This window comes from Hyposmocoma kahamanoa, unplaced genomic scaffold, assembly GCF_003589595.1.
Source record: "Hyposmocoma kahamanoa isolate Upper Pololo Valley unplaced genomic scaffold, ASM358959v1 224, whole genome shotgun sequence".
Classification (NCBI taxonomy): Eukaryota; Metazoa; Arthropoda; class Insecta; order Lepidoptera; family Cosmopterigidae; genus Hyposmocoma; species Hyposmocoma kahamanoa.
Genome location: NW_020653743.1, coordinates 4,987,440 through 5,013,772, shown reverse-complemented (window position 1 = coordinate 5,013,772; position 26,333 = coordinate 4,987,440). Strand labels below are relative to the sequence as shown.

General features: G+C 35.7%; 1 protein-coding gene across 1 annotated transcript in view; it reads right to left on the bottom strand.

The window, feature by feature from the left end:
- The window catches only part of LOC113228151, a 70,365-nt gene that overhangs the window by 19,073 nt on the left and 24,959 nt on the right, over positions 1-26,333 (bottom strand). Inside the window, exon 2 of the mRNA XM_026461361.1 lies at positions 16,415-16,550. Within this exon, the coding sequence (XP_026317146.1) occupies positions 16,415-16,550 (136 nt within the window). The remainder of the gene's footprint in view (positions 1-16,414; positions 16,551-26,333) is intronic.

The following is a 26,333-nucleotide window of genomic DNA, read 5'->3' as shown; positions in this document are numbered from 1 at the left end:
CTGTCTTATCACAAATACCGCGGTTGACCACGACTCTGGTAGATTCAGATCCTAGCTGTCATTTGGTTTCTATCTATATAGTAACAATATTTATGTAGGATTTAAATAAAGTGAATAACATACTAAATGTAGTAACAGTAGAGCTACTTGTGAAAGTGTTCGTCTAAGGAAGTACTGGCACATTACGTATTTCTGCCGCCACGTAGTAATGTGAGAGTTACTGCGTTTCGGTTTTGAAGGGTAAAGGTGCTGGTGAAAGTGCAGACACTTGGGACTTTTCAACTACTGCCTGAGGGTGACGGGCGCAGTGGTAGTGCCCCTCAGACTTTTGCTATTGAAAACCGTGAGTGGCACTACAATTATCATGGGTAGGCGTGTCGTTTACGACAAGGTGCACGACTTGTTTATCCCATCATTAAGTATCACAAAAAATATATAGTATAGAGAGCAAAAAATTTTATAGCGGTCTGCACAACGAGGCGTATATATCCAGGAGGCTGGGTTTTTTCTTCAAATAGCTAAGATTGGTCGTAATTGGTGAGATTATAATTTGCTTTTAATAATGGAAATTTCATACATAAATTTTCGCTAACCAATTATCTTCAAAAATTCATTAAGGTACAATTATAATTTAACTAAATTTAAAATGGGCCCTATGAGACAGATAGGAATTTGAGACTAGCATTATTATAGACGGGTAAAAGTGTAAGAGAGACGGCGAAATGAGAATTCGGAATTTTGTCAAGACTGTAATTCGTGAATATAATTACGAAGGTCGACAGAATGAACTCTTTAATTAAGTTTAAATAGCTTTAGAAGACAAAGTTCTTAGTGAAATTAAAGAGTCTACCTTAAAGGATAAACAGGAAAGAAAAGACTGTAACTGTAACTGAAGGACTGTATCTTAAAAGATGATCTCCAATTTTGTTTCAAAATTGTAACAATTGTTTACAAAAATCTTTCTACTAAGTAAATTACTATCAATGTTCAACTAAAGTAACTACACGTGTACTTGTTACATACTGAACCGGGTAACACTTGCTTTGTGTCACATAACATCGAAAATGTTAAGCGTGCTCGTACAAAACATTCATTTCCTAAATTTGTTCCACAGCTGGAATTCTCCCCGGGACCTAATTGCTGCATCACCGAGATCGTCAAATTTCTTTGTTAAGGTCAGGTGAGGTAAGAGGAGACAGATGTTATATTTTTAGACAAGCGTTCTAGGAAAGAACAGATAAAGTCTTATAAATTTTTTCAAGTACCTACACTAAACTTGGCCTTGTTTATCAGCTAAACATGTTTTAAGAATCAATACGCAAAATTCAATACTTACTATGTATTTGCCGAAAATGTGTAAATTGTGCTAACTTTTCTCATCCCCCAAAAGATGGGATATATCGTATTTGTCATAACGGTAATGTATCGTCGCCTTATTGTCTCAAACTCGTATTTTAAAGAACAAAGTTACTGAATTGCAAAAAATTAACTGTATATATAAATGTTGCTGACTGGTTTCACATCATATTTCCTTCATATTCATAAAGTAATGCAACCAAATTAGCACCCTTGAAGAACTTAATGAGCTTAATAAATTGATTGAAACTTGATAAGCTTAATAAATTGCCAAGTGACGTTTTTGGTAAACGTATAGGTAAACCAAAAAATTGTAAAACGATCCTTAAGTCAATTCATTTATCAAATTGTTAAAGTTATTAGTTCTTAAGTGTAAGTTGCGTAAATTATTATATATACTTATAGGTATTGGTCAGTAATTATTTTGTTAGACGCCTGATAGCATGTAATGGCAGCGATACATAAATTTGTTAATGGTTTTTTATTCGGTGTCTTGTGTTCCTTTTTGTAAACTTTTTAATTGTGAATAAAATAAATAATAAAAAATAAAAAAGCTATGTAAACAGGCAAAAGTAAAACTCATACAGTCAACTGCCCAGTGTTCATAGTTGCGAGAATTAAAAATACCTACCTGTACCGCTTACTTAAAAAAAAAAGAAAATGGCGGTAACATTTAAACTAGTCTTTGGTATGTTTTTGTTTTTTTGTCTTTTTTGTATTTTGGTCGCGAAAGTAAGTGCTAGTGAGAAGAGCGATAACGAAAATATTTATACTGTAATATGTAGATACAATTTCAAACATATCATCAGAAGTTCAGCAGATTACTATTAATGTGCCTAGAAAAACTATAACATATTCTTTTAGCAATTGTCCTAACACGTCAAATATTACATTTAATATTAATTAATATTTTTCTACTTTTTATATTATACATCTTCCTCTCTTTAATGTTAATAATAAAAAAATAATGTACTATTTTGTTGTTATTAATTGTCTGATTATTCTTGTGCATGTCCAATGATGGTATTATAATTAAATTTTACTAAAAATTAATTTTAAAATTAATTTAATTATAATACCATATATATGAGGACGAACGAACAGTCAATTCCGTTTTTTCACATCTACGAGTCCGTTATACTTCTACTGTATTTTGATGTTGACTGGCAGCGATCACAAACATTTCTTTTAAATGTCTGTATGCAAACGCGTATAATTTTATATACAAACTGACAATACAGATAGGTTGTCAGATTATAACATCATAAAAGATGAACGGTGCGAAGACTGAAAGCCTGCTGCTGACGATCCGTCACATTTGCTTTAGTATTTAAATCGCTTGTAAGTATCATATTCCCTTACTTCGATAAGAAAGCAGAATATCGACTGTGAACTGGCGATCGGTAGGTACTATCCCAATTTCGACTATTTTACAAGATGAAGAAACAAATTGTTTGCGTAATTTATATAGTTTATCATCTGGTTTATTAAATAAAAACACATAGTTTTTAAATATTTTTATTACACATGTATGTGTGTACACTACGTATTCTTACTCAATAAACCAGATCCCATGTAAATTATTTTTTCATCATCCTGTTAAGTTGTCAAAATTGAGATAGTACCGGTTGCCAGTTCACATTCGATATGTAATTTTACTATTGTAACAAATCTTTTGTGATAGATTTTTTTGTATCAGATGAAAAAGTAAAAAATTAAAATTATATTTTTACTTACAATTACAAAACTTTTTTTTGGCGGATAACGGCATAAACCTTCGCCTTAGAGGAGACCCATGCTTAGCAGTGGGACATATATATAGGTTATGTTGCTGTTGTTCTTCGATCTTTGTATCAATTATGACAAAAAAGCTTGAAAACACACCTCTTTTGTGTGGGGTGTTCACAAATTACATCTCGTCGCCGTTATCCCCGCGCGTCCACATAGGTATATTCAACTAATTAACAGGAAACCTACGTAATACTCTCGCCATTCGTCCTAATAAAACAAAAAGGTACTCAAACACATAATTTAAACACGCCAAAACAAGCACACTCCGAATTAAACTTCCCAACAACAAAATAATCCTTCCGGAGCTGAACAATAATTATCTTCCTTCATTTGTATCGGAATTGAATTATAAACAAAATTGTTAATAAAACAAACGGAATATTCCTCAAACTCATAACCAATCATAATGATAAATAATATTGCAGAAATCTCAACTGTCTTGCACAATACAGACAACTTTGCCAACAATTGCTTGGAAACTTTGTTTTTATTCAAATAACTCTTTGGACGAAAGACCTACTTTCTAACTATAGGAGCGCGCTTTTGTACAATTTTGACGATTCCGTGATTTCCATTGAAAAATACAGACATCTCAGAAATATTCTCTCGATCTTCTCTATGACGTTTTTTGCTTTAGTTTTAAAATTTATTTTGTCATCAATTTTAAATTTTGACATTTTTTGGTTACGCCTCTCAATTCCTATTATGAATTTTTACTTTATTTAATGAAATTTTCTTATATTGTATTCAATATCTTGTCTTGCAGTGCCCTATTCAGGGTCATACACTACACTCTAGTCGTAATGTAACACATTTGTAACAACCTGACTATGTACACGTGACAATAAATAAATACAAATGTTTTGACGACTTCCAGTAGCCTCGTGGGAATTAAATTGAGAGTGAATATTAACCTGGTCTCAATCAAAGGCATTCATGGCAAAAATGAGTACCAGAGCAACGAAATTTCATGTCCTATCGGAAATTTCACCCACGACCTCCTTATCTTGCGTCGGCTATTGAGGTCGTCAAATTAAATCGTAAAAAATTAAATAGCACAACGACAAAGGATATCCAATTATATTAAGGGATGTTCCAATAGCAAAGTTCAAGGATATTGCAATAGAATTTCTGTAATTTTACAAAATGCATAGTTTCCTACTCTTTCTTCTCAGAACATTTTATCGCTACGAATGAGGTAGCATTTTAGAATTTGACGATTTCAAGGGTAATATGTGTACTAGCCAATTTTCTTAAAATTTTAATTTCGAAAATTGAGCCTGAAAAACGGAATATTGTTTCCGTCCCTATTCTTCTGCGCTCGTTCCTACACCGGATGCATTCTCCACCCCAGGAAAGTCTCAACTTACATAATGAAGCGCCGAATACTTTATCTGAACACCATTTGAAGTTTCCAACTTTCACAGCATTGACAGAGGCGTGATTGATCATAGTAAGGAAAAGCTCTATTGTTAAAAATGCTGGGTCATACAATGTGGGTAGGCAATAGTTGGGATACGCCTATTTTGGGATAATGGAGCGTTGGAACAGAAAATATCCTATGATCCAGATTTCTTTTAATTTGTACCTTAAGGTTCTATTTACATTGCCATTACGGGCAGCGACGGAAATTTTTGTTACAGAAGCATAATGACCTTTACGCCAATTGTGTAAAGTACAAACTAGACAGACATAACAGGTCCGAAGAATTCTCGCTCAGTTTCGGGAATATCCGCAACTACCGTAACTTATCTAGTTTGGCCGTTACGCAATTGACATAAGTTTATTACGCTATGTACAATTTCGTTATAAATTAATATATACATACATGTAATAAATTGATTGATTCGTATTGTGTTGAACATGAACAGTCGAAAATTTTAATTGTATCGTTTTTGCTTAGGTGTGCGTGTTTCTTGATTTGTAGCGTGTTGTTAACCATTACGGGTTAAGGTACATTAAAGTAAGTAACTAGTGTATATTCTATGAAATTAAATAATTTTCGTCATTTCATTAATTCATAATTTCAATTAAATTCAGTCTGTGTAGTCGCCATTCGAGGAAAAATCTTAACATCGCGATTCAGTATTTGGATAAAACGGTTCAATGCCATCTAGCGGATTTTGATGAGACTACAATACGTTCATAGTTGGTTATGGCAGTCTATTGAATAAAATAGGTTTTTTACATCTTTTAATACTGTTACAATTGCTTCATAGTTGTATAGTTTCTAAATGTATGTCCAATTTTGGTATGAAAACGTCTAATTTAAGAGCTAAGCTTTTGTTGGTGAAGTAATCACCAACAATACCCGTTCAGCACATTAACTTTTAACTTTCTCCTTCGATAACCTACCAAAATCTGTCTAGTACCAGAAACTGGTATAAACGGAATATAATCACTGAAACTTCAAGTTCTACACATAGAGTGGCTAATGCCTCCTTCTGAAGTCACGGAATGATTCAAAATAAAACGTAAAAACTCAAAACAAATAAGTTATACTATTGCTTACAATCACAAAACTTCTAAATACACTACTGTAATCAAATGGAGGATATTTCAAAGGGAGGTGTTATCCACTCTAGGTAAACATCATATAGTAATTACGTACCGCTTAGTGTAAACCATCTTTTAGGTAAATAAATATAATTCATTCATTCCTTCATTGAAAAACATGGAAGTGCATTAGAGAAATGAGTAAACACGCCAATCTAGAACGCAGCCAGTTGGCGAAAAGAAAAAAGAAAGTCATTAATTTTCCGACTTTTACGAGACCGAGAATTTATAATTTACGATCTTACTTAAAACTATTTTACTGCCAAATCTGAAGGTACATTAAAATTTTAAATTACTTTGCAAAGTGGAAATGACTCTTTGGCAAAATTTTCTTACACCACTTGTTCTTGGAACTGGTCATATATTTCTTTTAACGAAGGCCATTTGGTAAAAAAACAAGACATTTATTGCACGTTTCTTTTTATTTATTTTTTATTATACAAACACACTAATTACCTGGCCTTCAATTAGGGGTTTGCCTGTAATACAAGCACAAGAGGAAGGAAACGAACCCCGGGGTACTACTCAGATATAATTTAAAAATTAGAACACCGGGAGTAGAACTCGGCACCTTCTCACTCCCACAGTGTTAACCGCTGGGTCACAGATATCGAAAAACAAAAAAAATACTTATCTACTTAAAAAAAGTGTGATAATTAAGACACAACCTAAGGGTCGTATTCCAGAACTGTACTCAATGCTCAAGTCAGGATTTGAGTATGATTCAAAGCACTAGAAATCATACTCAAGTCCTTGCCATTAGGGTCGTATTTCAAAAATCATACTCAAGTCTGCTCAAATCCTGACTTGAGCTTTGAGTAGAGTTCTGGAATACGACCCTAAATGCTCCAAGCTTCGATTCATACTGGCAAAAAAAAAGTAGAGCTACTTATGAATGAATATGTCCAGGGAAATACTGTCACCTTTAACTGTTTCTACAGTCAAACAGTAATGCGAGCATTGTTGCGTTCCGATTTTGATAGGTGCTGGTGAAATTATAGGCTCATGGGACTTGTCAACTTATGTCTCAGGTGTGACTGTGTTATGGCCAGCCATGTCACTTAACACCAGGCGATCGACTTGTTCTTCCCGTCACTTGGTATGATAAAAAAAAAAGAAAAATGCCTTATAGAATTTGAACTCTGTTGAAGTAGGTTGGCTTGCCGCTAGCAAGGGGTGCCATTTTCGCTCGAACAGCGACCACGTACACAAATCCAAAGACACGTGCTTGGCTTTCGCAAATTGACTTAAGTAGTGAAGCCCCAATCCGCATCGGACCATAACATGGTAAACCAATAGGATAGAAAGTCCCTTCTCATATTCGTTACACGTCTGTTGTGGTATTTCATATTTCTATTATAACCAAGTCAAACGTACATCCTTGCTCAGGTTTAAAAATCCAGGCCGGGAAGTAAGGGATTGCTGGACGAGTATGAGTTACAAGGATGAGCGAAAGCGAGGCCTTGTATTAATACGAGTCAAGCAATCTCTGTTCCCGCCGACGACGCGTGTACAGATTTTTTCTCAAACATTGTGAGGAAATAATAAAGGACTAAAGAGAGGAAGATGTTTAACAGAAAAGGCAAAAAATACATATTAAAAGTAATATTTGACGTGTTACTAAAAGAAAATATTATTGTTTTTCCTGGCACATCAATAGTAGTCTGCTGAATTTCTGACGATGTGTTTGAATGTATATCTATTACTGTATTTTTTTTATCGCTCTTCTCGCTAGCACTTATTTTCCCGACCAAAATACAAAAAAGATGAAAAAACAAAAGAATATCGAGTTCTTAGGTTTTAGCGTTTGTTACACATAGGAAATGAAACTACTTTTCCGGATTTAAATCGCGTATATTTCACGGTTGACCATGGGAACCTTTAAGGGACCCGAAACGTTGGTTTGTTTGAAAAAACAAAAGAATACCAAAACACTTTGAGTGTTACCGCCATTTTCTTGTTTTTAAGTAAGCGGTACAGGTAGGTATTTTTAATTCTCGCGACTATGAACACTGGGCAGTTGGCTGTATGAGATTTTTAACCGACTTCAAAAAAGGAGGAGGTTCTCAATTCGACTGTATGTTTTTTTTGTATGTATGTTACGGTACTAATAACTCCGGTATTTGTGAACCGATTTTCATGATTCTTTTTTGTTGGAAAGGGGGTACTTCCATAGTGGTCCCATTTCATTTTGAAGGAAATCATCCACCTCTAAGTCGTATCGCTCGCTATGGGTAGCCGTCAAAGGGCGCGAAAACTTTAGTCTAGATGCAACACTGAATCGGGGAGATTTGGTAGTAATGCGCCCTGAACGGCGGGAAATTTTGAAAGGCTAGTCCACGACTTCGAAGAACAGCGGAAAGCTAACCTCAATGTTAAACGCGACTAGATAAAGGCCCGTCCACCCACCGTCATTAACTATAATTACGGTGGCGGTGTACTCACGTGCCCTCGTGCACAAGGGTTCACGGTGAAGACTACATTAGTCTCTTCCAGCGCACCAGCGCCAACCAAACTAGGAATCAAAATGGTCGTCATGATCAAAAACGGTCGGGTAGATAAACAGAATCAGAAGAGCAATGATAACACGAAACTTACAAGTTTCTGTACAAAATGTAATGAACTTCATAAAACCATTAATACAGATTAGTAAATTATCTCCTTTAAATGCCAGGAAATAAACTCCCATCGTAAAAGAGATACTAAACTTAAATACTGCTGTATATTCGGCATAAAAACTTTGATTCGACTTAATTTGTGTCGTAAAGTCGAAGATTGCCTGTCGTTAACGATTGCGAATAATACGACCTTACATGTAATATCTGATTCATATGAGAGGACAATTTTGACCTTAAATTAATCCGAATAACGTTTGTAATTGTATATCAAACTAAGGAGTGTTCTATGGATATTCATTCCCCATTGAGTAACTAGATTTTCCATTTTGCACGTTTGGTATAATAAGCTCACATCTGCAAATTGACAACTTTTCAGGAGAGCAGTTTACAGATTCTACGAACAAAATAACTCAATATCTCTTAGATAAGAGAATTACAAAATTTCACATAATATGGCTTTATTATACCAAGGGTACGAATTTAGAAAATTTTGACAGCCGCGATGATACATTTCGATAGGTAATTGTCCCGAAGTTTCGACCAAGGCGTATGGATCACAGAGGTTGTCAAATAGATCTACTAATAACTCGTCGAAGACCCGTAACCTTTTTTCCAGATGAGACTCCAGCCCTGCAGCGGTACGTACAGGTATACTATCGATACTTGTACAAGTATCGATGATTATGTACCCAACATACTATACGATAGACCGATGATTCCCAAAGTATAGATATGTCCATATCGACTCCTAGGGGTCCACACCAATCTACAAGGGGTCCATTTCAATCAGTTAAAAAAAGGGTGAGTGTGAGTCGTTCAGGAAAGCTATTTAGGCAGATCGTAACCAAATGTTTGGCTTTCATTAAATGGAATAATCCACAATACTCAGATAATATCTATATATGTAGACGGCAACACATCAACCTACAATTTGATGTATCTTCTTCCGTTGTTGCACTGGAGAAAAGTGCACATAGTACAGTAAAGTACACAATAGTTTCTTGTAATAGACATGTAAATTACCTATGCAGTAAATAAATTACATGAAAGAAGATATTCACTTAGATAAATGTATAAAACTTGTGTTTTTATAAAATTTCTCACTATACATATAAAATTATCAAAGTGAGTACACTGCGTTAGCAGTCCAAAATACATTAGAAGCGGATGAATTTGTACAAAAGGGCGGTTGTTGTCAAACACATAAAATGCTTATGTGGCACCACAGAGCCTCGCTCTTTCTCTTCTCTTCAAACTGTGTAATGCAAAGTGCTACATTAACAAAGATAAATTAGTAATTCAGTTAAAACTTACAGTTTCAAAATTTTAATGGTGTAAACAGTGACTTCAACATGGTCTATGAGACAATTAAAGTTTGGAAATCTCTGCTATAGACCAATACTTCTACTTGCCATTACCCTACGTAATGTAATGTATTAATTTCCGTTACATTTTTATAGCTACTTGGTACTATTTAGTAACAAAATTTTGTTAACGCCAGTGTTTTCTTAAAGCCAAATTTAAACAACCCGAATGTTTATGTATTGTCGTATTAAGTAAACATTAGAAACGATTTTCACGGTAGAATTGAGCGAGATGAGTTTGGCTGTGGCCCAAAAAGCTAACCCAGTCCGTATACGTGATATACGAAGGTTTGCCGGTTTAATATCTTAAATTTAATCTATTCTGTCAGTGTTTCGTCTCGTTATACTAAAAGCGCGGTTTGGCGGTCATCTCTTAGTCCATTACCGCTTTTAACCAGTCGATTTCTTGTCATAATATCTCAATTTAATGCTAATTGAAAAATACACGTTAAGCAAGAGTTTACTCCATGGTAATAGGATATCAGTACTAACGATAAGTTGGTTGAAGAAGCACACCCTTTACATGCCCACCAAGTTCCCTGAGCTCGCTTCAAAAGCTGAAAAGTTTCCTGCGAACCACAAAGCCTACGAGTGACCATCCCACTGTCAGTAGGTGTGCAAAGTGGAAACGGAAAATCCCCCACCACCTGGCTTCATCATACCTCAAGAGCAACTACTTGCGATCTGGAAGTCTTTACCCACGTAACACGTAACCCAATGTGAATGCGGTGCCCCAACACAGTCCATGCAGCACTGACTGCGTGCCCTAATACCTGTGCAAGGAAAGATCTTAACGCGGCCACGGACAGTGCAGTCAAGGCGGCACATTCTTACAAACATTCTTACGCCAGGGTTAATATAGTCCTAAAATAAATTACGTATCGACGCGATAAGAAGTATTAACGATTGAACAGACAAGTAATATAAGGCCCAACGCCCATTGACGTGACAGCTCGGCAGGGAGTCCTTCGGCATCCCTACATGCAAGCGCACACTGAAGGCAATTTATGCCGCGATGTCCACAAACATGCCGCGTCATCCTTAAGCATGCCGAAACATTCTTAGGCATGTCGAAGCATTCCGTCGCGACATCGTGCTCATGTCTGACCCTGTACTCTCGTTCTTCGTCCGACATCCATCCGAAACAATTACTGTCAAATAAGCAATACTCGACCAAATTAAAATGTGAATGATGCAAATTAAGTATCATATTTGACACTGTCTTGGACTCGGCGTCACGAAGCATCCTAAAGGCTGCCGAAGCATCCCCAAGGCTGTCTAGTCATTCCGGAGGCGGCCGGCTCTATGCTTTTGTAGCCACGTCTAATATCATTGGAATTTTAAATATAATGGCATAACTTTAAGGCATATTACCTAAAAATCCTCTGTCGAGGCGTCCCTTCAGTAGGCGCCGGGCCTTTCCACGCTATGCTCCTCATAGACCTTTTTCGCCTCCTACACACGTACCAACCCTTTCATACATCCTTTATGGACACCTGATCTTTACGGACATTCTCAATCTGATCAAAATATGTACGTCAAGGTCCATCTCTCCCCACATTTCCATCCCAAATTCACTCTATAAATTTGTGCGGTCATTCTAATCATCCATCCCTTCTACATGACCAAACCGTTTGGTCACTTTATTTTGCACACCTCAACGCTCTCTTATTATACTGTTGAAAAATATTAATACCGAGTCCTTAGGTTTTTGCGATTCGGATCTACATAGTTATAATAGTTATAAAGACTGTTAAATAAGTGGCTATTAATATCAAACGCGATATTGTGGGGTACGTACGATTTAAAATTTAAAAAGATGACTTCATCTAATCCTTCTTCGGTTAACTTACTTGATAATGATGCTAATGATGGCAATTTTTGGTGGAAAACCATCTTACCGCCTGCAGTTGGTTTTTTGAAATACACATAGCTAAACCGGGTACCACGTACTATCATTTATTCTGATATTTTATTTTACGGTAAACGCCGTTGCTGCCCATGAACGAATTAAAAAGACAAGCTATCTTTTCATGAAAAATAGTAACAGACAACATGGACACAAACAACAAAAATAGGTACCTTTTTTGACAGTCATCTTCACATACAAATTCGTTTAAGGGACAATGTATACGCGTTTATAATAGACCCTGGTTCTATTCAAAATTTGACATTTACGTAGTTTAATAATGTGAAACTTTATACAAAAGGTATATCGTTTCTGCCTACATGGATGACAAAAACCCAGAGGAGCGATCAGTTGTGTCAGGTTATTTATAACTAGAAAATTCTAAAATAAATATTGCAAATGATAAATGTGAAACAATATAAGAGCATCCCTAGAGTTACTTACTTATTCTTCTCAGTGGAATCTGCCTTACAAAAGAATAATAGTGTTTAATAAATTCCACGATATCAAGTGTCTACTTTTTTTTTCTTTTTTTTTTTGCATTTTCAGCTTAAGCTTTCATACATTTTCTACGAAATGAGACCTTAAACTCACCAAAAATATTTTGTTTTTATCTCAAAAGGCCAATTTGCGATCAAAGTCTGTCTGGATTAAAATGACAGTTAATTGTGCAAAAGTGTTACCTTCTTGTGAGTAGCTAGTGATTGCAGTCGATAAATATTCTATCGACTAACGACTGAATGTTGGTCACGCTTATGGGGCAAATAGCCGACCCGTTATTCATCCAATTACTGAGCACAAGGTTATTTGAATTGTCATTTTTTGTAAGTTCATACATACACACACTGTATTTAGAACTATGTTTATGAAAAATATAAAGAAGAGACATATTTTACAGTTTTTCATTTTAATTTAATGTGGATAATCAATGATATCTCGTACATGAATAAAATTTGAGTAGTAGGCTAACTGTCGTAACATTCGCAATTCAGTAATTTTTGGCAAAATGTTATATTCTTTCACAATCTATCGATAAAACTATCGACAACACTACATAACTATTTAAAAGTTTATGAAAACTGGCAACCATACAAATGTCATTTTACTCCGTCTTCACAAAAGACAGACTACGGTGACTTTATTATCATGCCCTATTATAAATTAAAATGATTAGAATTTTTTTTAAAGTAAATATTTCATTAAAGAGAAATTAGAATCTCTAAATTTTTTTGACAACATTATAGACATTACTCTCCCGCCAGGCAAAATTGTTTTAAAAAGGAAACAGATCAGAATAAAAAACCGTTTGTCACTCCTACGCACTTCAAATATAATATACGATGCCCGATATGAAAGACTTTATGTCCCAAAAGTTTTGACTAAATTAACATTGTGAAGACAAGACAGTGCCGGATAAACTATAAAATTGTTGAGTACCTACTGCATTATATCTCGCGCAATTAAGTCCACACCCCCACATGGGAAGCATTGTAGTTATTTACGCAACGTTTTTTTGTACAGTGAGACAAGGCAAGAGAATGACAATAACACACTGCAATGATACCGTCAAGACAACGTTACGTTGGTGAAAGCCAAGCCATGAAAACCGGTGAAATTAATTAATGCAAGAGCCCGTTTGTAACAAGACAAACTTATTTCTTTGTTAATTTATTACCTGTAAACTCGACGAACGTCTGGTTTTTTCTTCATTTAATAAAAACAAGCGCAAATAATACACATATATTTCTAGACGTTAGCACTCTGAGCACTGGATGGGAACAATCGGGTATGGACATACGGTAGGACCAATTTAAAATACAAACTTTTTTCTGGGCGTTCGAGGTGGTATCTCCGGAATTAATTAAATCACTATCGTGCTCATAGGAAAGCCGCTGGAGATCAGATAATGATTTGATTGTTTAACACATCATGAGTATTCTAAGTTACTTCTTAAGGTATCGGTTTATGCAGTTGACTATGTACTTACATACCATCACGCCTGTCTCTCACTGCTAAGCAAAGACCATGAACCTCCACATGCTATGCTCCTGAAAAACCTCTTTCGCCTCTTCCCCTCACATCAGTCTCTTCATACGTTTAGTCTACATACTTTTCATCTGATCTTTTTAAAAGCAATCCCCAATCTGAGCGAGATACATAAGTCTACCTCTTCCTAGGTTTTCATCCAAGTTCGCTGTATAAATGTATATACTATGTACTTTTCTTTTATTTATTTTTTATTATAGCAAGTGACGGGACGAAAGCGACACGGTTGTTACCTTGCGACATAAGTTGACAAGTCCCATGTGCCTGTAATTTCACCAGCACCCTTACCCTTCAAAATCGGAACGTAGTCATCATCAATCATGCTCACTTACTGCTTTGAGGCAAAAATAGGTAAGGGATGAACTCCTTCACAAAGAGCTCTACTGCTAATAAGATTGTCAGCCTGGACATTTGTCCGAAGTAAGTAAGTAAGTAAGTAGAATACACTTTTCTCCAAAGTTTGTTTGAAAGCGTCACCTCTTCAAATTCTAAAACATCATTGTCTGAGATATGAATCCACAAAATGTGCCCTAAATTCCTACGAAAGGCAGGTCAGATGGGTTATCGAAGAAATGTGTAAAACCTGCCGTGAAAACTGTTATACGACGAGATTAACTGCACGTCATAAGATATGAACTTTTGTAGAACATATTAAAAGATATGTGGTGTAACTTTTACAAAAACACAAAGTACAGGTGGCTTTTTATCACCATTCCAATTTTTAAGTACTACGTATTAAGATTTTATTTTTGAAATTGAAAATTGGTGATAAAATTACTACAATATTTTTTTTTTAAATGAAACCTTAGAGCTTATTGCACGAGAGGTAACATCACGTTTCGACGTAAGTCAATGCGTGTTTATTATTAAGAAGTATTCTAAGTAAATTATTATATTGCATATGTACTTAATAAATAATAATAATATTTAGCCTATATATTAGTCCCACTGCTGGGCACTGACCTCCACTCACTATGAGAGGGCATGAGCTAAAATATAGTTCCCACTTTACTTCTTCATTTCAATAGTTATCAATTTCAATAGATAATAATACATATTCAAATAGAATCAGTTCCGAGAAGTCCCGGGATTTGAAGAAGGGAATGTCCACATTATTCTATAGTTTAGTCAAATAAACCCCTCAATTCCGATCACTGATAATTTAAGCAATGGTTTAAGATATACATAAGTTTAGTGGAAAAGGACATAAGTCTTCTTCTAAAAAACGCTCACCTGACCAATTAGTATATATTCCTGTGTTTTAGTTTTATAAAACATTAAGTAACAGTAAATTGTGGATGTTATAGCTATTATATATATGTATTATATTCTTATACATTTTCCGTCGTCAAAATATTTTTGCAATAAAAATTCATATTGTCTAATCTAGAACAGGTTGAGCGAGATAATCGATCTTGAATTCACCGCCCACATCATATTTTTTTGAGACAGCTTTATTATATTTTGTAACGGTACGTTTTAAATTGGACAAAACTGTTATTTATAAAGTCACAGATATTGTACCTCACTCGGTTAGAGATGGGCAGTGGGTGAAAATCCAATGAACCCGCTCTGGTTTTAACCCATTTTAGTTCAAAATCGTGGGCGGAAACGGCAAATACGGAATTGGTGTATAATTCCATACTTATTATAAATTTTTATGTAAACAAACTTTTTCGGGGTTTTAACCATGTTTTTTTCCCAAAGCTCCCGGTTTTAATCCATTTCTGCCCAAAATTGAGGACAGAAACGGTGAATACGGAATTTGATATAATTCGTACTTACAAATTTTTAAGCAAAAATCTTTTTAGATGAAAAAAAGGCAGCTCCACACACTACCTGCTTTGCAATCCTGTGGATTCTCACTACTAAGAATGCACATTATGATTCACTTTACATGAAAATCGATTCAAGTGTATACGATTTAACGTTTTTTTGTATCGATTTATTTCAGTGCTATTTTCAAGCGAATCGAGTCAATAGAAAGGCAAATCGAAGCGTCTAGATCAGAAAGCAATAAACTTTTTGTAACAATATCATTAAATTTGAACAAAACTCGATTTACAACAAATATTTAGTTGGAAATAGTTTTTGCCCTGGATTCCGGGCATTAATGAGTTTTAACCCGATTTAAACTCGACGTTAAGAAAGCGCCGGGTTAAAACCCGAGCGCTTGCTCTTCTCTGCCTTGTTAACTATTCTAACTGGCATTTGGCAGTTTTTTTTAGAGCAATGTGTCTTCGCTTTCATACTTACATTTTAAGCTGAAAATCGCTCTACCAATGAGTTATATTCATATTTAAAAATGTATACGACGATTATCTCAAAATCACCTAATTCCTAGGAAGATGGTTTAAGAACAACTGCACATATACCTAAAACGCAAAGCCGATGAATCGTATACAGGCCGATGCTCGGTGTCTTTTTAACCAACTTTTAAAAAGGAGGTTCTGAATTCGACTGTACGTTTTTCTTATGTATCATTTTTTTTAATGTCACTTGATATTATAAAAAAAAATCGATTGTAGCTCAGTTGGTAGAGCGGTCGCGCTGGTATGGCACAGACGCAGGTTCGAGTAGTGTCAGATCGAATGAATTTTTTTTTGTGTTCTCTGCCTTGAAAATTATATCTGGTCGTTTTTAAAAAATACCGACTATTAACACTATTCTTATTCGTTCAGAAAAGTTCTCCCTTTTTTAGTTTTGACTAGGAGCCGGTATGAAATCTATAGATGCCGATGGATCGCTATAAATAGTAGAGGGGATAAACTTACCTAGGCTTGTGGTACGTTGGATTGCTGTTAGTTTTGAGGATGTCCGCGTTCGGCACGGACGTGGGTAACGCGTGCTCTCTCTCCAATTCGCTCTCATAGCTCTCTAGTGGCACGTGCTTCCCGGGCAACGGATCCGCTGTAACAAAAGAAAAGAATGTATTAATAACAAAATATTTTATTTTATTTAGTTATCTTTTACATAACCAATTATACTTGTAATATACAAACTTGATTATTTTTTTGGTTTATTTGAGTGTTGCAACTCTCCTGTGATGGCAGGAATATCATAATTCATTTATTTGTGAAAACATAGGTTCACAAATGCCAAAAAATACACATGCATTGAGAATGTCATCCTTTTTTGAAGCCGGTTAAAAAGAATAAACTTGTGATAACAATTTTAAACTAGGTTTAAGCCGAATGACGCTGCGGCGCACGTCACACTGAAACGTGAAGAAAAAACGCTTGTGAAAAAACTTAAAGCAAAATAAATTGTATGAATAGTAAACTGCCTAAGGTTGACATTGTGCCTGACTTCTCTGAAGTGGTTACGAACTATAAGAGCAAGTTCCATTCTAGTTGAAAGGAATATTTCGATGTGAGGTCCCAGGAAAAAGGAATCTGGTACAAAACCATGCAGAGTGAGCCTCCTCGTGTCCCTTGGTTTGATCATGTTAAGTTACGCACAGGTAAAATTGTCAGCGCACATATTCTACGATCCGAACACGTTACATTAAACAAATTTTTGTATTTGATTTGAAAGGTGAACTCACCGAATTGCCAAGTGCGTGGGATTACTGAGGATGTATATCATTTGCTCATGGAGTGTGTTCGGACGGAGCCTATCAGGGCGCGGTTATATACACAGGCTGGTTTCCCTACATTTAATGTTAGGTGGTTTCAGTCTGTTTTGTCGGAGCCAACATGTAGCGCCGCGGAGATTTTGTATACATGTTTGGTTAGGAAATATTTTGATCTATCAGTCTGGATTTTGTTAAGTGTTTTCTTGAGGTATTGTTTTTCTAATGGGGCTGACATGTTCAGTAACGATCAAAGTCCCTAAATAAATAACGAGTAAAAAAAACTTTTCTCTGCGAGAAACCCGAGAACCTAAACGGTACACAGAACGAATCGATCGTTTTTGCAACACAAATTAGGTTTACCCCACATGAGAATCCCGTAGGACATTATACTATATTGATTATCGTATTTAAGGAGTGTAATTTTAATACATAAAAAAATACAGTCAAATATTAATTTCTGATCAAACATCAATTCAGGAACGGTAAACTTTGAAAACGATTAATTGTCAATTATAACTTAATAGATAACTTTATGAAATTTAATCTAAGAAGTTTACTTTGAATCGATAGTCAATAATAGGCGAAATTGGGACAATAGGCAGAGTCAAACATAATCTGGGTCCATTCGCCAGATAAGCATTTGCTAGTGAGTATAATACGGACGAATACACGTGTTTAGCCTGGTGTTAGTCAATCAATACTTGAAGTGCCTATTCGATTTAGTCGGATTATTTCAGAGTCTAGAAGTTATGTTACATCGCCCAAAACTAAATGTACAGATAACACGCTTGGGTTTCAGATTTTGAACTTCGAATCGACGAAGAGACTCTTACTAATACTAGGACGTCATAAATTCATTTAAGGGGCAAACTCCGGTTGATGTTCAAAATTTGCCAAATATGTGGTTTAAAACTGCAGTGAAACTAAAACTTTACACTGTAGTGACTCGTTTTGAAAACCCGAGTTTGAAAATATTTTTAGTAGCAGTAGAGCTCCATGTAATATAAATAAATAAATAACGCACACACTCAACATAGCCCCGCACTAGGGAAACCCTGTGTCGCGGGTGCCATGGACATACACATAGACAACCACAAATTACACCCAAACTCACGAGAGAAATAAATGTAAGCCATACAAACATTTCTCCCGGCCCGGGAATCGAACCTGGGACCTCTGCGTGGCAGTCCGGGATGGTAACCGTTCGGCCACGGAGGCAGTTAAAAGATGTGAAAGAGTTCGTCTAGAAGAACTGCCACCTCACTTATTTCTGCCGCCAAGCAGTAATGTGAGCGTAAATGCGTTCCGGTTTTGAGAGAAATGTCTCAGGGTGACAGGCGCAGTGGCAGTGCCCCTCAGATCCTTGTGATTTAAAACTCAGTGTGCATCCACAGTGAATGCGCGGTTGTAGCGACAAGACGTATTTCAGGTGTTACCAATCATGGACGAGGATTTGATATTTTTATTAGATAGTCCGATCCTGAGATGTTGAACACAAGAGATGGTGTGCACGAAACAAATAAAAAAACAGAGAAATAAATGGTGAATTTTTAATTTGTATGAAGAATTGAAACTGTACCCTATAAAATTTTTTTGCCCGTGTCAACATTTGACTACATCTTGAATAAAATATCACCTAAAATCACCAAAGATACAAACGTTCGCAACTTAGCGCCATGCGAGCAACAAAACTGAACTGCAGTTTTATTTTGATTGTCTCTCCCGATCGGAAACTGCGACTTTTCCGAGTCGTGGCGCATAATCCGATCGGAAACTTTTGACAATTCTAATCGGAACAATAGTTGACTTAACTAACAAATTAGAAAGATATAGTAGGAATCAGGTTCATCTTCTCGCTCAGAAACCCATCTGATGTCGAGACCCGATCGGACCGATTCTGATTTTAATCAAAATCAGGACGGATACTCCCGCCAACCTCGAACTAGATCGCTTGCTAACTAGGCTTAGTACGGCCATAGCGCGTGGACAGGAACGTTTGAAAACTACGCGCGCTATGGACGTTAACGGCGCTTTCATATGTTTGATACTTTGCGCCTGTCATCACAACGCACTAGACTGGCAATGTGGACGCACACTGAAGAGGCACTGTAGCTGGTATCGACAGGCAGGTCGCTTACCACAGGTTGCACAGCTTGTTCATCCTTGGTAACATAAAAAAATTGTAAGTGTCGTGAGGTTGAATTAAAATTTTTAAATATAAAAGGAGATGTGACGGTGGTGTAACTTTTTTAAGTCGCTGCGCTCGTGATTTGCTTTTTCGCTTCCTCATCTCGCTCCAGTCTTTCATAAAAACTAGTAAATTTTTTAGTAAAAATATAGTCGGGATCGTGAAGCAGGGAAGATAGAATTGACTTTTGGCATTCAACATTCGTGTTGTCAATATTAGAAAAACGGCGACGATTCAAATTGGATTTTTCCGCGTTTAAACCGGAAACCTATTTAAGTCAAATAATTTATTCGCATGTCACAGTAAAAGCATATTGTAAAATAAAAGTTCGTATAACGTAACGCCCTGTAAGAGAATGGCGCATCGGTCCAGCGTGGTCTAAACTCTCGTCAGAGAGGAGATCCGTGCCCAGCAGTGGGGCGTTTAAATAGGTTGATGATGATTTAGCAGCAGTAGTGTCCTTTGTAAAAGAGTTCATTCAGGGAAGTACTGCCACCTTACCTATTTCTGCCGCCAAGCAGTAACGTCAGCATTGCTGTATTCCCGTTTTGAAGGGTAAGGGGTGCTGGTGACATTACAGCTATATGGGACTTGTCAACTTACGTCTCAGGGTGACGAGCGCAGTGGTAGTACCCCTCAGATCTTTACGATTTAAAGCTCTGAGTGGCACTGTAACTTGTTATGGACACGAGTGTAGCTTACCTTCAGGCACACGACTAGTTCGTCCCGCCACTTGATATTATAAAAAAAAATGTATAATACCATTTTGTTAGCACAAATGTTACCAAACAGGATGTTTATGAAAACAATAAGGTTAACTGTTTCAGTGAAAACTTTAAACTAAACAAAAACAGTTAACGATTGCGTGACTTTTATGCGTGATCTGTTTAAAATAACAATGGAGACTGTTTGAAAGAGGAAGCACTGTTTGTTATGCAAAAAACATTTTGTAATATTTTTGTGGTTTTACGCAACATTGTATTCTGTATTTAATGATCTTTGACTTTGGGGTTAGCTCGATAGTTGAAGGATTTTGGGCTTTATGCCAAAGATACTAGGAGGTTAATGATAATGATAAATTTACTTTTTGTGTATAATATCAAGAAACGGGACGAATAAATCGTGCGCCTGATGGTAAGCTTCACGCCTGTCCATAACAGTTACAGTGCCACTCAGAGCTTTAAATCGCAAAGACCCGAGTGTCAGTGGCCACTGCGCCCGTCAACCTTGAGACATAAGTTGACAAGTCCCATGTGACTGTAATTTCACCAGCACCCTTAACGCTCCAAAACTGGAACACAGTAATGCTGACATTACTGCTTGGCGGCAGAAATAGGTTAGGTGGCAGTATTTCCGTAAGAAATTTAAAAATGTAATTAATAATATATAATGGAACTGTTTTTTCTGATCTAAATTATGGTATGATAATAACTATAACTTTTTTATAAAAAAATACCTCAAAAGTTCGCCATCGGGTATCGTAAAGTGCGCGAAACAGGATTCATTCCCTAGTTAGCTGTTAGAGGTGGAATACTTTCTTCAAATTTAAATGGGACCGATCAAATTAAGTTATCACGTAACAGACACACAAAAAAATACAGTCGACTTACGACCTCGACAAAAACTGTAACAAAAATGAAAAACAATAAAGAACTTTCTATTCTATTCTATTCTATTCCTTTTCCTTAAGTTTATGCTAAAGGTATGAAATAACTTATGCTTAAAAGCAGAGTATAAATACGCAATTACGTAGAAACTTGTCTACACAACAAAATTGTAAACAATCGTGTCAAATTGTAAACAAATGCAGTGTCCCGTTTCGATCATATTTGTTCTTCCCACAGTTATCGTGTTCCTATTTCGCTGGAAAAAGATAAAGACCATTGTTATAATACCTTTGTTTTAAAAGGTGATAACGTCAGTCGCCTGACTAACCGCCTTAACTAATATTGCTATATCTATATCTAAAAAAGAAAGATACATGTGGATTACTAAGGACTGCCTTTTTATCGTACCAAGTGACGGGAAAGCGAACAAGTCGGTAACGACACGTCTATCCATAACCTCCTGAGGCCTGGTGTACATTTGGAAAATGTTACAATACTACTAATCACAACTCGTCGTTGTGAGGAAAAGCTGAAACTTTCTAGTTTTCCATTTAACAAAAAAAATTTGAGGTATGGTAGGTATATTTCTTAAAAAAATTACTTTAAATCACTCCTCTGTAATTTTTTTCAAATGCACGTAGGACTTTTTACAGTGTCGAATGTTACAGAACCCAGACACTCTTATTCCTATGATTACGTTAACGTGTACGTGTACGTTATGATAAAAACATCGCATTCAAATTTAGCGTTACACATATATGTATTCTATACGATTGTAGAGAGAAAAATAGGTTTTTCATACAAAACTGGGGGCATATTTTTTTATGATACCAAATAAAGGGACGAATAAATCGTGCGCCTGGTGGTAAGCGGCACGCCTGTCCATAGCAGTTGCAGAACCACTCAGAGCCTTAAATTGACATTTTTTACTTGCAAATAACTTTTTTATTAAAACAAAACCTACCTCACACTTGCTTATCGGCTTTTTTATTGGAATTATATGTATTTGCCTAGTTTTATTGCAATCGGTAAACGAACAGTGAAAGAAAAAACCGGATATCCCCTAGTTTGCCACTCTCAGAGGTGGAATACTTAGGTACCCTCTCACAAACAAAAAAGAATCATCAAAATCGGTTCACAAATTAAGTTATCACAGACACACAAAAAAATACAATCGAATTGAGAACCTCCTTTTTTGAAGTCGGATAAAAATAAATATAGTTTCACTGGTGAAATTACAGGCATATGGGACTTTCCAAATTATATATCAGCGTGGGTTTCAAACTTATATTGCATCTTTTATAGACCGGCGTGTCGCTTACCAGAAGCCGTACGACTTTTTCGTGATATCATTTTCATCGTTCGTAAAAAAGACAACTGGTTTATAAACAAAAAGCGCTTCACCTTTAAATGATAACTTTGATTTTCAATTATTCTAGAAGTATAACACAATATATTATATACTGCTAACAAGTAATAAGCCAGATAAAATCATGCAACCAGATATGCCGACATCATTAATTATAACCTCGAATATTTTAACCTCTACCAACCTCAAAATCTAGTATCAAAACAAAATGGCCGCCGCAATATAGTGTTGTTATTTCCGAAGCGCAAACTTATCGTGAACATGCGTCTTTGTTAACTGACCCACTTTGTGCAGTATAGACTGTTACCGGACTATCTCTCTAGAATAAATGGAAAGTAGATAGTCATGTTCTGGCAGTGATAGCCTCATTAATAAATTGACAAGCACGAGGTCGCAGTTCGATTTTCGGTGAGCTTCCTACGGAAATGGAATACATGTCATAACAACGAATTGTCATAAATCAAACGTTGATGAAATGGAAAACAATTTGTCTCTTTGCTCGTGTTAAAAGACATTAATAGACAAGGCAATAAGACAACAGACAGTTTAACAAAAACAAAAAAGTAAAACCAACGAAAAAACGTAATTCGAAGTAGCCCTTCTGGAGACAAGTTTCAAATAATAACTTAATTTATGTTAAAATCCAGCGAACCTACAAGTGTGGATATGGATATATCAAGGAAAGTTATGGAGACACAGAATAGGAAGTAGTGATGCTGCTATAAGACTACTCTGTGACATCAACTCTCAACTCTACGAGAAAGTTCACGTACTGGAACGCAGCCTTTTTTCTTTTCTTCTTAATTCGAATTCTGACAGTTGATGGATAGAAACGAGAACAATTTACTTTTCAAAAAGAGAACATTAATTTTTACAATTTTCTTCTCTCCGATTTTTTTTCGACCGAATATTTTTGATCTAATTATGTAGCTGTCTTGACAGTGACAATCGTGATAAAGAAAACAAAGTATGACATAGATTTGCCTGAATGTTGTCCGAAATGTTCAGTTCAGTTGTTAGAATACCTTATTGACAAAATACTTTTTATACCGCGTTTTCCATTTACAAATGGATCTTCTAAATTTAAAAAGGTAAACCGTAAAGTCATCGACATAAAAAAAGTAAATTTGTTTCCGTTTTGCAGCAATAAAAATAACCAGTCCAAAAATATCAAAATGTAAATTATTTACGCAGCTATTCGAAAAAGAATTTAAATGAAACGCATTACTCATGAGAACCAACAATTGTACGCTATTAGCACCGAATAAAACGTGCGAAACAATAATTGGCCCAAAAGAATTGGATTCCAAAAAGCAATTTGCAAAAAAATCAAAGGACGGGTTGTGTGAAAAAAAACAGTAAAGTTATCGAGTTTATGTGATTCACTATCATTATTGCGGTTTATGAATCACTTCATAGTTGAAACGAATCAATCAATGCTGTACTGGGATTGTAAAGGTTAAAGTTTTTTTTAGGGTCCGTTTTTGTGTTATAACAATTGTTCCTTTGTCTGTTTCCAAGACCTGTTATTAACTAAATTAAGAATGAGACAATTGATGATATCACTTCGTTTATAATTAATTTTTCTACCAATTTTAGTAATATAAATACCTATATTAAATAATATGATATACTGATAACAAAAACTAAATGCTACGTCTTTAAAATCTTAAAATTGTTTCTTCGACAGCTATTTTCAACAATGTTGATTATTTTATTAATAAAGACTGATTCGTAGACTCTGAAACAAAGACTTTTATTGACGTTTATTGGTTGCACACGTAATGCGGGCAAAAAAACGGAACACTTCAATTAATGGGTAGACTTGCAACGTTCATAATTGGAAACAAATGGGGACACGTCCAATGACTCGTGTGGTCAAGTATTGGGGCTTTTACCCTAATGGTTCATATATAATGGCTTTCATATATTGTGATGATTGGTTGTATGCTTCGATCAAATTACGCATACCTTACAATTGCGTATACGCGTATAACTTTCGCACATTTTCAAATTTGAATTAGGTACATGTGAATCTTCAGGGGGAAATCTGCCTTTGTTGTTAAGTAGTATTGTCAAAAATAGATTTCGAATATAATTTGCTTACTTATGACATAAAGGTCCTTTTATTTGATTGACTTTGTAACACTGACGCTGTGACATTCGTCGTGGGCAGAGTAGTTTCGCAGATGTAGCTTGGAATATTAATTATCTTTCCTTCATAATGGAGCCGGTAGAGATGGTTTTAGTTGGCCACTGTATGGGGATAAAGCGTACAAAGTCATGGACGACATGTCTCGTTAATTTATGTGTAAACGCGAGTATGTGTTTGCGTGTGTCTCTGGGTGAGTATGTGCGAGTATCTGAGTGTGTGTGTGTATGTGCGAGTATCTGTGTATATAATGCGTCTGTGTGAGTACGTCTGTGTGTTGGGTAGCAAATATTACATTATTATTTTTTAAATATTACATATACATAGCTCCACTAACTGATTCTCTAATATACGCCCGAGAAAATATAAACTAGCCTTTTTAAGATAGAGCAGGACGGGAACGTCCTAGACGTTTTATGCGTTTAACTGGAGATTTAATAAGGCGAGATTGTCCCGGGTTAACTTATATTAAAGGGGTTGGCCTGAGCACAGTATGTTTATTAGTAAGCGGTAGCAAAGCTGGATATTTTCAGAATAAATTTTGTGGAAAAACAACTTTAGCAGCTAGCAGAAGTTTTGTCATTTTGGATTAATTTATTTTTACTCGACCCTTTTTGTGCCTACTGCTTTAATACATGTACTGTGCTTATAAAGAACGTTAGCACGCCTTGGGCGTAGAGCGGAATAAAGATACTGTTTCGCACAAAGTCCTAAGTATATTTCAATAAATATACCAGAAAAATCTGCTATGAGGACGGCTTTTTCTCCGAATTAATACGAAAAAATCTCTTTGAGGATTGATGAAGTCCGTAATGGAGTGTATTTAAAGAGTAAAATATTCAGTGAACAAGGTTGAAAGCGATTATATACTATAGAAAATTCAATATACTTACCTATCCACCTCTAACTTTTTAACACGATTTTAGACACCTGGGTAATTGTAAAAATGACAGCTGTTCTTGACAAAAGCACTACGTATATACCTTACAGGACAGAAAGTAGATACACATAGTTTCTAGTGTGTATGTGCGAGTGAATGTGTTGGTTGCCTGAAAGCGATTGTGTTTTGGAAACGAAACTATTTCTTCCGGATATTTTTTTTTAAACAAACCGGCAGCGTTTCGGTTTCTTTACAGGTTCCATAGTCACGACTGACCGTCTTTTGTTTGTCTGTCAATTTTTTCTACAATATTACTTTAAATGATACTCAAGTACATAATTATTTTACATTTGGATATTATTTTTTCTACCTTTTAATTTTTTTATACATGAAAATATCATCCAAATGTCAATTAATTATGTACTTTACTATAATTTAAAGTAATATTGTAGAAAAAAATTAATGTGGGTTACATCACTTTTGTCCTTATAGCGTCAATTATTGTACCAATTTTGCTGTGATCACACTTTCAGAATAATACGCATTACAGAAATCTTACCGAGCGCTTATATTTCAATGTGCGCTTCCCGATTGGCGCGGCATACCGTAAACCGAAACGATTCCTTCCCGATATTGTCCAAACCGCAAAACAGAAAAAGCATTATATGATATAATTATTAATACAAAGATCGAACACTCAGAAAAAACACTCAGAAAAAATTCCTTCGATCCGGTCGGATTCGAACCGACGTCTTCTTGCATAGCGTGCCAGACGCTATACCAACTAAGGTACTAACTGGGTGATAAATCTGTAATAGATTTCTCATAGATGGCGCTATGACTAAAAAGTCGTTGAAAGACCAAGTACAAGTGTTTTTCTGAGTGTTCGATCTTTGTATTAATAATTATAACAAACTAGT